Below are 13241 nucleotides of genomic sequence, written 5' to 3'. Positions count from 1 at the left end.
ACATAATCAAATGATTAAAAACTTGGTTTTGCATAATATGTCCCCTTTAAAACTGGTTTTACACATTTTCTAAAGAAGGAAACACATTCAGGGATATAAAGAGGAAAATAATGCATGTTTAATGATAATGCAGTAGGAAGTATGGTACTTTTTACTTTTACTCTTTTTATCTGTACTTCTAGTTGAGTAAAGAATGTGTGTACCTTTACCACCTCTGATCATTTGCTAGTGCACAATGGCAGAGTACAGTGTGTTGTATGTTTGATCAGTGTCATTCAGCAACAGACTGAATCTAAATGCTGCGGGTTATTACTTTAAATACTATTATTTATCTAATTATTTTGCTCCAAGCTGTCCTCCCACTAAACACAGTTGGAAACTAACAGCACGCCAGCTGTCATAATTCTGCATTGTAGAATGTTTCTTTGGACACTGAAGTCTCCAGCAGCACAATTAGCTTGATGAAACTCCCCTGCGGTGTGCGTGTGTGTGTGTGTGTGTGAGTAGAGCCCAGAGTCTTTGGAATCTGTTGTTGCTTAATTAGTCTGCTAGTAAAACAGAAAAAAGACCTTTAGAGGACTAATTTAGGCGCCTGCTATCGTGCTCTTCAAACCCCCCCCCGATTAAGAAATCATTGTAGCTGTTTATGGAGAGCTGCATCACTGAGGCCTGCTGCTTTTATTTGTTATTTACACACTGCAGTCTTCCACTTTATTGCATCTTATGACCTTATTTGGCTCGCAGCTGAAGTGAACGTGTGAATGTCAACAACTGATTGTTTTCAAGAAAAGGGTGTCGGCCGGGTACGACGAACTCTTAGAAGAGTTTGTATCATTATAAAGGAGAGAATAAGAAAGAAATTGAGCTTAAAGTAAATTTTATGAAAGTTTAGGGCTGGAAAGTTTTTATAGTAAACAATGCTGGATGCCAAATCTCAACAACAGTTGTTCTTTTACACGAGGAACACCCGAACTTACAGGCAATCACACAAAACAGATGTTGTAGGAAATATACACAGACTTATACATACAGTATCTTAAAATATATATTATATAACATCGTATGTACAGTATATAACAACAAGTAGTATTAGCGTATTAGCAAGTGTAATGGTCTTTTCGAATTCAAACTTTATGGCGAATAAGGGAAACAGAAGTAGAAGTAGTTATTTCTGTGATCCAGCAGAGGGCGCTCCACTATCAGTGTGACCTCTGCCCTGTTGACCTGTCAGTAAACTTAACTAGTAATGTTACATTGTTTACTACGAAAATGGCGAACACAAACAAGCAAAACATGGAGGAAAGACGTCCTGAACAGACAATCGGACACCACAGCATCTGAGACGCAGCTCAAAATAAAATCTCATCACAGATTTATATGCAAAGATATGTGTAAGAGTGAATGTCTTACGTTCGTGTTTTTATTGATACAGATTATTGTTCAAATTCATTCAAATGACCTACATGTCATTTCAAATTACCTGATGTTCAGAAAAGAGCTACGGCTGATGGGAATGTCATTAATTTAAGTATAAGTATTAGATAAATGAATGTCACCAAACTTACTACAATTCATCCTGAGGTAGACGTGAATGTACGTTCAGTAGTTGCTGAAATATTAATAAATATATTAAAGTCAAAGACCGAGCCATCCACAGTCATAACGCTGCTAAAAACAAGTTTTCCTATCCTGAAATTTGAACAAAGATTTAACAAAATCACAAACAAACTAAATGTGGATTAGTTTATGTGCTATCAGCTGGACTAAAGACAATCGTTGTTGGCCATGTTTCAGGCTGAAGATGAAACCAAAAAAAAAAAGAAAACAAGGAAAATGCTGTTCTTGGTAAAATTCTAATGCACCGAATAATGGTTATGCAACCACAAGTATTCTGCCTCAACACAGACAGACAGACAGACGGACGCAGAATGAGGTCTGGTCCAATTAGTGTTGACATGTTAATGGCTTGTGTTTGACTTTGACTGCCTGAATGAGGCTGAACACTGACTTCTGGGACGTCTCTTGTTGAAGAATGAAGTACTGACTTTCCTCTGTGTGAGTGAGTGTGTGTGTGCGTGTGTGTGTGCGTGTGTGTGCTCCTCTTATGACGGACTCCTACTGGGAACGCTGGACCTCCTCCAGACTCCTTTCTATAGAAAAGATTGTGACCAGAGCACAAAAACTCATTAGAAAGGGCTTTATGTCCTCAGAGTCAATTTAGGGGCCCCATGACCGAGTGTACATGTGACATAAATGTCTATATGTGTGTGTGTGTGGTTTGTAGCTAAGCCTGTCTCTGAATATCTGAGAGTCTGTGTGAGCATTATGCGAGTGTGTGCACAAGATGTGTAAATAACTAGTTTGTGACTGCGGTTGTGTGTATCATCCAATGTTAGTGTATGTGTACTGTATGTGTGTCTGTTTGCAGTATTGGGAGTAGTGCACATGTAATAAAACTAGTAGTTTAACTACATTTTGCTGTAGCTTTAAACTACATTCATATTTACACAGTGATTCAAGTAGTTTGATTACTTGTTGACATTTTTTTGTGTAGTTAACTACAGAAACAAACAATTTTGGGCCACAAAACCATTGTTTCTCTACTGTGAGTGAACCCCCTTTAAAGCTGCAGTAGGTAAATTTTCTAAAAATATTTTTTGTCCTATTTTCTGAAACTTTCACTATGTCCTGACAGTAGAACATGAGACGGATAATCTGTATAAGAATCAGGTTCCTCTGACTCCTCCTCGTGCTCCTAATGGTATTTATAAGAATAAAAACAACCAATCAGAGCCGAGAGAGATTATCTGTCTCATGTTCTACTGTCAGGATATAGCGACAGTTTCAGCAAATATTACATAAAGTTATCTCCATTCATCTCACAATAAACTGAGTTAAATTATGAGCAACTTTGTTGAGTCTTGCGTCTGAGTTCAGGAGGTCATTAAACTCTTTTATTATTAGTCCGAACTTTTCTAAATCAAAATTTTACGCATGTGTCTCTATGTATTCATGTCTAAGTGCACATTAGCTGTGCATATAAGTGTTCCTGTTAATTATCTTTTGTGTGCATTATTATTTGCATTCCTTCCTGCACTCCTCAGCACGTATGTGAGAGTTTATGTGTGTGTCTCTGCATGTAAGTGTGTCTCTTTTGGCACCTGCTCTGGGTCCGTGATGGAGGATTAACTCTGGCGAAGTGTGTTTTGGGAGGGAATTTTTCCCCCGAGTCAAACATAAACAGGCTGAGATCAGAAACACCTCATCTTCAGCGGGAACAAAAATGGAGATTGTTTTGACAAGGGTGTGTTTCCAGACCTTTAAAATTTCTCTTTAAAGTCGTTAGGAGTGGCACTTTGTGGTGTCAGATTTACCCTCTGAACTTTTTTTTTTTTCTACAGGCAAACTTAGACAGACACATATGGTCCACATTCAAGACAGTTTTTATCTTGTATCATGCTGTGAAAGAGTGTGTGCTTTCTTAAATAACCTCAAAGACCCTAAAGTAATATAAAGGTTGTGGGTTTAAGTAAAATTAGCCTGTCATTGTTTTTCTAATGCTCAGCTATGTCAACGTCTTCCGCCTCGCTGGTGTCCCACAGACCTAATGGATGGGAGCAGAAAATATCTTCCAGGGTTGGACCAGAAAGATATATTTATATATGCAGTGTGCAAACTTTACCTCGGCTTTCAGGGGAGCTAACTTTTTCATTTGGGGGGTGGTTGTCCCTGCCTGAGAGAATAGACTCACATCTTGCTGACTACAAAACAGAGCAATGAATAATGAAACAGTTTGGCTTACAGACTGAGTGAGACTAAGAAATATTCTTATATCATATTTCTTTGTGATATTTGAGTTGAAGATAACGATATTACGTCATTAAGGGCTATCCACACCAAGACTGATAACAGTAAACATAAATATATCTTTTTAAATATCGTTCTAACGCAAGTGGATGGCGGAGTCCACCACACAACTATAACGACAATATACAACTTATCAAACACTTATATTACACATAAAAAGCATTTTAACTCTCTCTTTTTCGCTGGTGGGGTCTCTGTTGTCTTAATCCCTTATATAAAAGTATGAATAAAATGTGTCTTGTCTTCTTGTGTTGCATTCTCCTAACTCCTCTTGTCTTCAAAGAACTTTGTGAACCCTTATTCTCCTGGTTTTCGTTATGTACAGATGTAACAACAAGTCATCAATAACTTTATTCATTTTCCTATCGGATGCTTGCACCATTATCGTTATAATTTTTTATAGTTCTTGGTGTAGACGGCCCTTTAAAGACAAATTAGAATTTTGCTGTAGTCATATGTGCAATAACAAATGACCAAACCCAGAGACCAAAATATCCCCAAGCTCTTTCAGGGCCCTACTGCCTATTTCTGCTTGGCAATAACATGCTTGTTACCTATCACCGAAAGACACAAACTCAAGCTCAAAAGATTTCATGGCCTTAAAAAGAAGAATAACAAACCCACCATCATGTTTTCCAGCAATTAAATGGCTGAGGAAAAGAGCCTGACCATGCCAAACCTGTGAGCGGCATGTTTCCTCCGACTGGAAAACATGACTCAGTTGCACCTACAGTATAAGTTCAAGAGAGCATGTAAGCCGTGTTTTAGGGTTTAAGATCTGCAGCATGTGAGAGGAAAATTACCCTGTAAACATAACTGGCTCTTGTTCTCAATCATACCTGTAAAACACAACAGGTGTCTCTCTGGTATACTGCATGAACGGTACAACAGGTGGTAGCAAATCACTGATTTTACCCACTTGTTTTATATTTTGTGTGATTCTGGCCTACAATGATAGGTAGTAATAGACCATTAGAGCTCCATCCAGCTCATAAAGACAGATATAAAACGTGTAAATCCATCTTGTACCTCCTGTCCTGAACACCCAGACAGTTATCGGTCCAAGCTCTGTCTGCAGGGCCATATATGGGCCAATCTCTGGCTATTAGGTGTTTGTTGGGTGTTTTACACAACCTGTTATTCTGAGAACTGGCTCCAGATGTAGCACAAAGTATTTGTAGAAATGTCTGGCCAAAATGTGACCGAAAACATCCCCAACCCTCCACAGAGACAAGAGGGCTCTTCAAAAGATGTGAGACTCAAATAAAAATGGGAGGAAAGAAAGTAGAATGGTTCTTATTATGCATATTATACTTATATTATGAGGAACAATGCTAGAGAACTGTTCTAAAAGAGGTTCTGCCAACAGAACAATAACCATGCAAGGACAACAGAAAGCAATGCAGCATATAACTAAACTCATATGTAACCTGTACTATTGATGTCTATGCCTGAATATCCAGCAGGTTGCAGCAGGACAGAGATAAAGTATCTGTAGATCACTTCAGCCTCCAGTTCATGTGTCTACCAGTGATTATTTTATTCTAATTCAAAGGCTGCAGCTAGATCTAAAAATGATGTCACTTTATGTATGTGTGTGATTATATTTTGGGCCTATGTTGTCTGTAAACAATGAGTGAAAAAAAGGGGATTAATAAAATAAATCTTTTAAACTGCTAAATTCTGCATTATGTTCACCAGATAGTTGCTAACGCTGTTGAGAGCAAATGTCAATGAGCTGAAGACATTCCCAGTGAGTATAGCTGAGGGGAACTGCAGAATCGGGTGATAATTATCTGTTTGTCACTACGAGCGACACCTTTCACATCTTCTGCACAAATATTAGGATACGCTAAGCCAGGATGCAAACTACAGGGGAGCCAGGGGGAGATTGGCTCCTCTCCCCCAAAGACATGAACTCCTTTTTTGTTTCTGTAGAGGTGCTCAGAGAAGCTCTCAACTTTAGGAAGCAGATGACGAGATTAAAGTCAATGACAAAAGATGGAGATAATGTTCTCTCTACCCTCAGTTTAATCTCAAATCTCCTGAAACATTTTAAATTGATTTTCCTCGGGTGCAGGACTAACACAGTTTACTGATGCACTGCACAATTTAATCAATATAGGCTCTTGATTGTCACTGAATTTAGCATGCATCGCTATATGTGAAAACACTTGCAGCAGTTAAACATCTATTTCCAGTCCAACATCTCTCTCACACATTCTTCCTGCCCCGTGTCTTAGTAATGCTTTACAGTATTTTATCTGCAAACTAAACTATTGTAATACTTTGAATGTACTCAGAGAAAAACATCTGAAAGATCTTAATAACTTTCTACAAAAGGAGTTTACACTCTTTTCTGCTGCTGATGCTTTTGGCTTTAGTGGTAATGGAGAGACAAAACTCTGCATCTGGTTTCTTTTTAGTAGAGAAGGTTCAGCTGTTTAGATATGTGATATGGACCAATCAACTGCAACCAAGAGGAGGTGTGGTTTTCTGCAATACAGCCAGATACTGTAGAATAAAGCTCATTTGAGCATAAAGAATTGAACGCTCGGTGGGACCACAAAATCAGCTTCCCATTTCATTGTAGAACTTAACTCCAAGAGTTGTTCCTGAATACTGAAAGGACTGTCTCTGAACAAAGGAGAGACTTTAAAATGGACAGTTGTTTCCCTTTGATAGGGCAATATGCAAGGCTGCCATTAGAAACAGAAACATGGATTATGCACTACAAGAAGTAAAATCCTGGGTTGGCCACTTCTAAGGTAGCGAAAACACAATAATTCCTATTTTCAGGTGATTATACACTAATGAAAATGATGAAAATATGAATATTTAATTCCATTTCTGCCAACAGGTCCTTCTTAATACTACACACTGAACCTTTAAGCCCCTGTACTATCCCTCCCACCCACTAACACTCACCCTCCTGACCCCCAACTCATGCAAAAGTCTTCTGAAGCTATCTAGAGACAACCAACTATGCTTTAGATTCCTTCAGGTAACAGAAAACAGCTGCTTTCTACTCCAACTCAACTATATGTAAAAGTACTTCAAACAAAATGGAGGAACAGCCGATTATCACATTCACTGTTTAATATCATATAACTTTAACAATTTAACAGGGCTTGAAGAAAGATGCCGGTGTGCCGGGGTAAATAACTGCTAAAGATGAAGGGTCAGGAGAGGTCAAGAGAAAGACTGTCCTCATTCAGCCACTTAATCATGGTTTCTGGGAAATAAAGTCCTCAAAAGTTACATCATGCCACTGCCAACGTGCACAGTTGTCCAGTGCAGCCTCAATCTCAGTCTCTTGAGCAATGGGTCTCCTCTTGAACTGCGGCAGCCAAAACAAATGACAAAAGTTTCTCCAGCAGGCGCCTCAGAGATGATAAAAGTCTGACTCAAGGACATTTCAGCAGACACTGGCTAACATGGCAACTGTGACCCTTCAGTTGACCAGTCTCTCTGCTGAGCTCTGTCCTATCTGCGTGGAGATAAGCCTGCAGACATAATGGACTGATAGCGCAGCTCTTAACCTCATGATGAATGGAGCTCTTTCATCCTCTGTCGCTTTGCTTTTATCTCTTTCTGTCTCTGTTTATCACTTCACAAGATTTAGCCTCAGATGCGCTGACAGAAAATACCACATTGCACGTATCGTGCCATGAATGCAGATGTTTTTTTCAGCCAGAGGTGAGGCTCCATCGTTCTGCTAGCAATGAAATATAAATGTGTTTGGATGCGAGGGAGACGCTGGCCGAGGTGAAGTTGGGAAAAGGCCAAAGAGGCAAACGCAAGAGCTGGAGAAAAAACAGAAGTCAAAGTCAAGTGAGAATTCAAACAGAAAGCAAATGTGGATAACACAGAGTTGAATATGTGTTCGGAAAACTGGCAGGCTGCTGTGAGTGTGTGCGCTTGCATCACATGAATGTGTGTGTGTGTGTGTGTGTGTGTGTGTGTGTGTGTGGCGAAGGGGCCTCCCGTGCAGTTACGCTGGAGCCACTTAGCTTTTTGGATGGCCGGCCTTTAATTTAAGAGAGGCCTGTTGAAAAGCCTGCTTTGATTGCTTTTCTAAAACAACCTCATCTAAAAGCCCTAAATAACCAAATACCTCTGTGACGACGACGGAGCAGATCCAAACTCTTAACTACGTCCCTGTTCCTGGGAATACACACACAGCCACATCCATTTAATGGCATCAGCCGCGTGGTTGCGGCATGAGTGGGGGTAGCTCGGGGGAGAGGAGGTCTTGAAATGAAATTAGGATTAGTGAGAGCAGATTCCTCCAGGATCCTGCTGGTCTGAAGCCAGGCAGCTCTTAAACCTGTTTCTGGGTCTTTCTAACTCTATCGACTTAATTTTTCTGCCCTTCCAACCTCTTTCTTTCCCCCTCTGTCTCCATCTTCTCCTCCTCTAATAGCTGACATTTACAAGGAGGCCACAGCAGGGTTCGTAGAAGGTAACAGCCATAAAGTCTGACACACCTCCAAAGCTTTTCTCATTCACACACACACACACAGGCGTGAATTGGCCATGAGGCTCCTGTGGCGTCATGCCAGGGTTTTTCCAAACGAACCAGGAGGAGGAGGAACTGCAGCGGTGTGTCACAGAACGAGTGATATGAAATAACAACAGCTAATGCTAATTTCCATAACTCACAAGTCCAAATTTCCACATTACGGTTTTCACTTACTTTGTGCCAATCATTGAGACGAGATGTTTGAAAGACATATTGTTTGTGCCTCCAAATCCAGCTTGGGGAATTAGTAAAAGTGGTTTGGGACAGGGTGGTTTCCATTTCTTTCTCTTTTTTTTTTTTTTACAGCTAAAGTAATGTTTTGGTGGGTAAGTGAATGACTGCCTCCTTTATTACATAATGTGTCAGTGATTGGTGAGCAAGGCACTAGTCCTTGAACAGTTCAAAGCTAAAATATGAATTATTTTGCCTTAAAAAGGACCAGATTTAGTAGAATCTGGTAGTTGGAGATTGCAACGCCCTCATCTCACCTCCCCATTGCAAGAGTTTGGAGAAACTACATGAAAGGCCCCATCTAGAGTATATGTAGATAAAAACTGCTCATTCTAAGGGAACAAAAACACAACGATTCCTGGTTTCAGGTGATTATACATTAATAAAAACATACCTAAGAATATTATATTCCACACTGGACCTTTAAATCTATGACTTGGCAGGGAGACTACATGTTAGAGAACAGCTTGCGTGAGGTACATCGGGAAGAGTGCTATGGACTGACTTTACTGCTCCACCAGTACAATGAATGCTTGGCGGTGAACTTGGTACAGTCTGTATGTGTGCAGGGGGTAGTCGAATTATTATAGGTTCACCAGTGTCACAGAACATGAAGACATGGTTATAACTAGGGAAGAGAAGCCAAAATGTTTATTTTTGTTACCAAGGGCTGATGGGTTGGGCCATTGGGCTGATATCTGAATGTGGTGTTCAACAATACCAGTATGTAATGCATTGACTGTACATCTGCAGTAATTTAGATCTATTTCCTCAAACTACTGCTGCAGAATTGGCTGATTGAGCTTCGTTACAGTAAAGGCCCTGACACACCTGGCCGACCGTCAGCTAATGTTGGGCTGTCGGTGAGCGTCTGCAGTCCTAATTCTTGTGGTGTGTTAGTCTGAGAGAAATGGAAGCTACAAGCAGAAAACAACTTTGTCTTTATCGCATCTGATCACTCAAATACACAGATATTTTAACAACAACAAAACCTACATTGTTTGTACCCGCAGTCCTAGATCTTCTGGTGTTCGGCTGGTATTGATAGTTCTTACCTCTCGTGCAGTTGCAGAACGTACGAGCTAGCTGGCTCTTTGCTGTAGTCGGTACAGTGTGTTCAGATGTGACTTTTTGGCCAAAGACACGGGCGATGCAACAGTCGGCTTTTGTCTGTGCTAGTTCTTTGATGTCGGCTTGGTTTGTAAGTGAGATATAACTAAGTGAGATAAGGCCAATCACAACATTACTGATAGTGAGAGTGTCTTAGGGGAAACACCAGATGGCTTTGATTTAACCCACTGACCAAGGTACCATTAGAAAGAAGTGGTAACAACCCAAAATGCATCAAATCTGGGCTAAATGCCTCTAAGCTGCATGCAAAAAATGCAAAACTGAGTATAATTTAGGCACTAAACCCCACTTCCTGTCCTTTTCTGGCTGGATTTGACTTGATCTACAGTCCAGTGATGCCAACTCATGAATCAGGCTAAAGGTGGTGCTGTCTTTTCATCACCCCGAGAGCGTTCATGAGAAGCAGTTTCTACAGTGGAGTCCTCTGCAGCCTACATAAAGGGGAGTATGGGAACCATGCAGTACTGTACAAAGGAGCCCGCCACCGTCACGCTTTATCCCTGCCCTGTCTTTTATGTAGCTGTCTAAAGGGTCAAGCTTGTCACGCTTCCAGAAAATGCCGCGACGTACGTAACTTCACACGTTGAGTTTAAGAGCTGTCACACATGTACAGAGCTCTGCGTTAGCCGCAGGAAGCACGGAGGTCAACCGTGCAGCGTGACTCAGAAAACTGATTTCACGACTGAGATTAGAAAAATCTCCAAGAACAAAATGAAGTCGCTTCAAATGGATACTGAGATCTACTGCTGCGACTTTTGGCATTGAAACATTTATATAACAAACTTTTCAACAGATATAACAGTAAAATTGTCAAGTTATTAAAGTCAATAAACTCAGCAGCAGGACTTTACATTACTAGAGTTTGTTTATTCTGCGTGTGTGCTCTCAATGCTAAACTGGAACCGACAGTTTAAGAGGGGTGTAAGGTTTCAGACATCATCCCAGTGTGTTACTTTAGACTAACTGAGCGGGTTTTTGTGGTGCATGTATGTATACGTGTGTGTGTGTGTGTGTGTGTCCTTCATTACAATTCAACCTTGAGGGATGGCTGATGTCATCTGGATAACAGAGCTCTGAGAACCAACGATGGAGAATGTGCTCTCTTTCGCAAGTTGTACAAGTTATAAAACTACAAGTCTGGTTTCTTACTCTTCTTTCCTTCAGTCTCTCTGTATTCCTTTCCTTCAGTCTTTCTTTATTTCTTTCCATCCCAGTTCAGAACAAAGATCCAGGACGAGAACAAAGAGTTTGCAGGGAAACGTTGCAGCAGTGTGAAGTGGTTATATCAGCTCAACGCAGGTTGATGGCGTGCCTGCAGCTTAAGTTGTCTGGTTTAAGATCGTACGTCAGTCACGTCACCTGTTTCAACAGCCAATCAGCTCGTTGCGAAGTCAGCTGGAAAGAGAGGATCACCTCTCATCAATCTGTTTGACAGAAACTTAGACTGTACCCATGAACCCAAGGATGGCTCCAAATTCCCAACCCTCCTTTTCGAGGGTTAGGGTTAGGGTTAGGGTCGAGGGAATTTGTTTTCGACATTTCATGCAACTGTAGCAACTAACTCCTGATCACTTTCCTCATTTTATATTTTAGGATGCAGTAAACTATATCCAGCTACAAAAAAAGCCTGAAAAGCTGGCAGTTAGAACAAAGTACAGAGAGCACAACATGTGTTATAAGAGCCTCATTTGAGAGTGAATTTACTCAACATGCACGGGGGAACTTCTATCATTGTTGGGGATACAACCAAGGATTTCTGTACTGACACAAGGACACTGGAAGTCACAGTTTGGGGTGCTGAGAGAGATCATTTATAACCCATTTAATAGTTATTATCAACATTTTACACACATTTTATAACTCTTGGATAAAACAGATAAAAACTAAAACCTAAATAAATACCAGTGTACACATGTAAATCCCAGGCCCCTAAAATCATCCTAAAGTAGTCACATAGTTTGTTCTTGTATTTCCAGGGCTCCACAGACATTAAAATTCCCAATATCTTGTTTGAACATAATGTCACGTCACTGCGATCCTGTGGCCCGAACTGCAGACGGAGGACAGGATGTGATTTTACGGTAAAATTACAGTTTTTATCAAAGGAGTCTGGTGGCTTTGAAGAGAGCCATTCATCCTCAGTTCCCCATTTCAATTAAACTGAAAAAAATGCTCCTTTTCATAACATAAGAATCAGGTCCAACACATGTAGTGATTTCCTGTTTGTACCTTTCTCTTATAATAACCAGCAGAGACTTTTCTCCATCTGAACTTTACGCATCAGCAGCTAATGGCAGATTAAGTGATCTAGTATGTACCTACGATTAAACCCACTCACACACATCCTACCTGCCAGGCAGAGTCCAAAGATGGTGAGAAGAACCAGGATGTAGAGGGAGACGATGGCGTACTTGATGGCTGAGAGCGAGTTTAGGTGACCGCAGCACATATCCTGCTTCCTGCGACGTTTACCAGAACCTGAACGAGACGAGAAAATTAGCATCGAAAAACAAGAGAAAAGTCCAAACAGAGGTGGAAATATTGCAATAAGCCCTTCCCTTATGGATAAAACAGCAAAGGGAATTTGGCATTTAGATTGTTTAAAGATTTGTTTGCATCCTACAAAACGAAACATCAGAGAGCTTGTTAATCAGTTGATGGGAAAGTACGTGTAAGGAGTTTGAAAAGAGCAACGCTTCATGTTTTCCAGTTTCAGAGAGCCCATAGAAGCGAGCACAGGTGGTTGAAGTTAAGCAAATAAGTCCAAAGGCTTTTATCATAAAGCTTGACATTTACTGTTGCAGTGACATAGTGCATGAACACAACGTAAGATCATCCATCACGTCATGACCGCGGTGCACGCAATCATGTGTTTTACCTCAGAGCACATTCTGTGGAGAGCGTACACAGGCAGCAATATAAAAAAAATGTAATCAGATTAGTTACATTTAGTAAAAATGGGGATTATTAGCAGAATTGCAATTTTAAAAACATTTTAAAATAAAGAATGACAGAAAAAACAAAGGCAACAGCTTCATTTAAGTCTAACCTTATATTCACTGTGTTTATTGTTTCATCTTTCATTTTTATTATTGCTATATTTTACGGTGTTTATTGCTTATTCTATATATTGTTACTGATGGTTCTAAAGTATGTACATTATGCTACAATATAGACTGTAGAAGATACAAATATATTCATGCTACAGTATATATAGTATATATATATAAGTATTGAGAATCCTTTAAAAATGCAGTATTTGTGACAGTAGCTAATATTATAGATAATTCTTTATCTTGGCTTGCACTAGGTTATATACCTAAAACTCAAGTAACATAAAGTAATCAAGTTACTGTAATAGCGTGATACTTCATTAGGTTACTGACTACATTTTTTTACTGGTAATTAGTAACTGTATCTGATTACATTATTACACAACCCTCTCAACCTTTCACACACACACACACACACACACAGAAGAGCTACA

General features: G+C 40.0%; 1 protein-coding gene across 1 annotated transcript in view; it reads right to left on the bottom strand.

Moving 5' to 3' along the window:
- Nucleotides 1–13241, bottom strand: part of scara5 (scavenger receptor class A, member 5 (putative)) — a gene marked incomplete in the record, with an annotated part of 96412 nt that overhangs the window by 71031 nt on the left and 12140 nt on the right. The window contains 1 exon segment of the mRNA XM_035678497.1: nt 12104–12232. Coding sequence (XP_035534390.1) covers nt 12104–12232 — 129 coding nt within the window.

The sequence above is a fragment of the Morone saxatilis genome, unplaced genomic scaffold (assembly GCF_004916995.1).
Source record: "Morone saxatilis isolate NCDOM2014 unplaced genomic scaffold, NCSU_SB_2.0 Contig7, whole genome shotgun sequence".
NCBI classification, from domain to species: Eukaryota; Metazoa; Chordata; class Actinopteri; family Moronidae; genus Morone; species Morone saxatilis.
The sequence above is the reverse complement of the archived record's forward strand: the minus strand, read 5'-3'. Positions and strand labels throughout refer to the sequence as shown.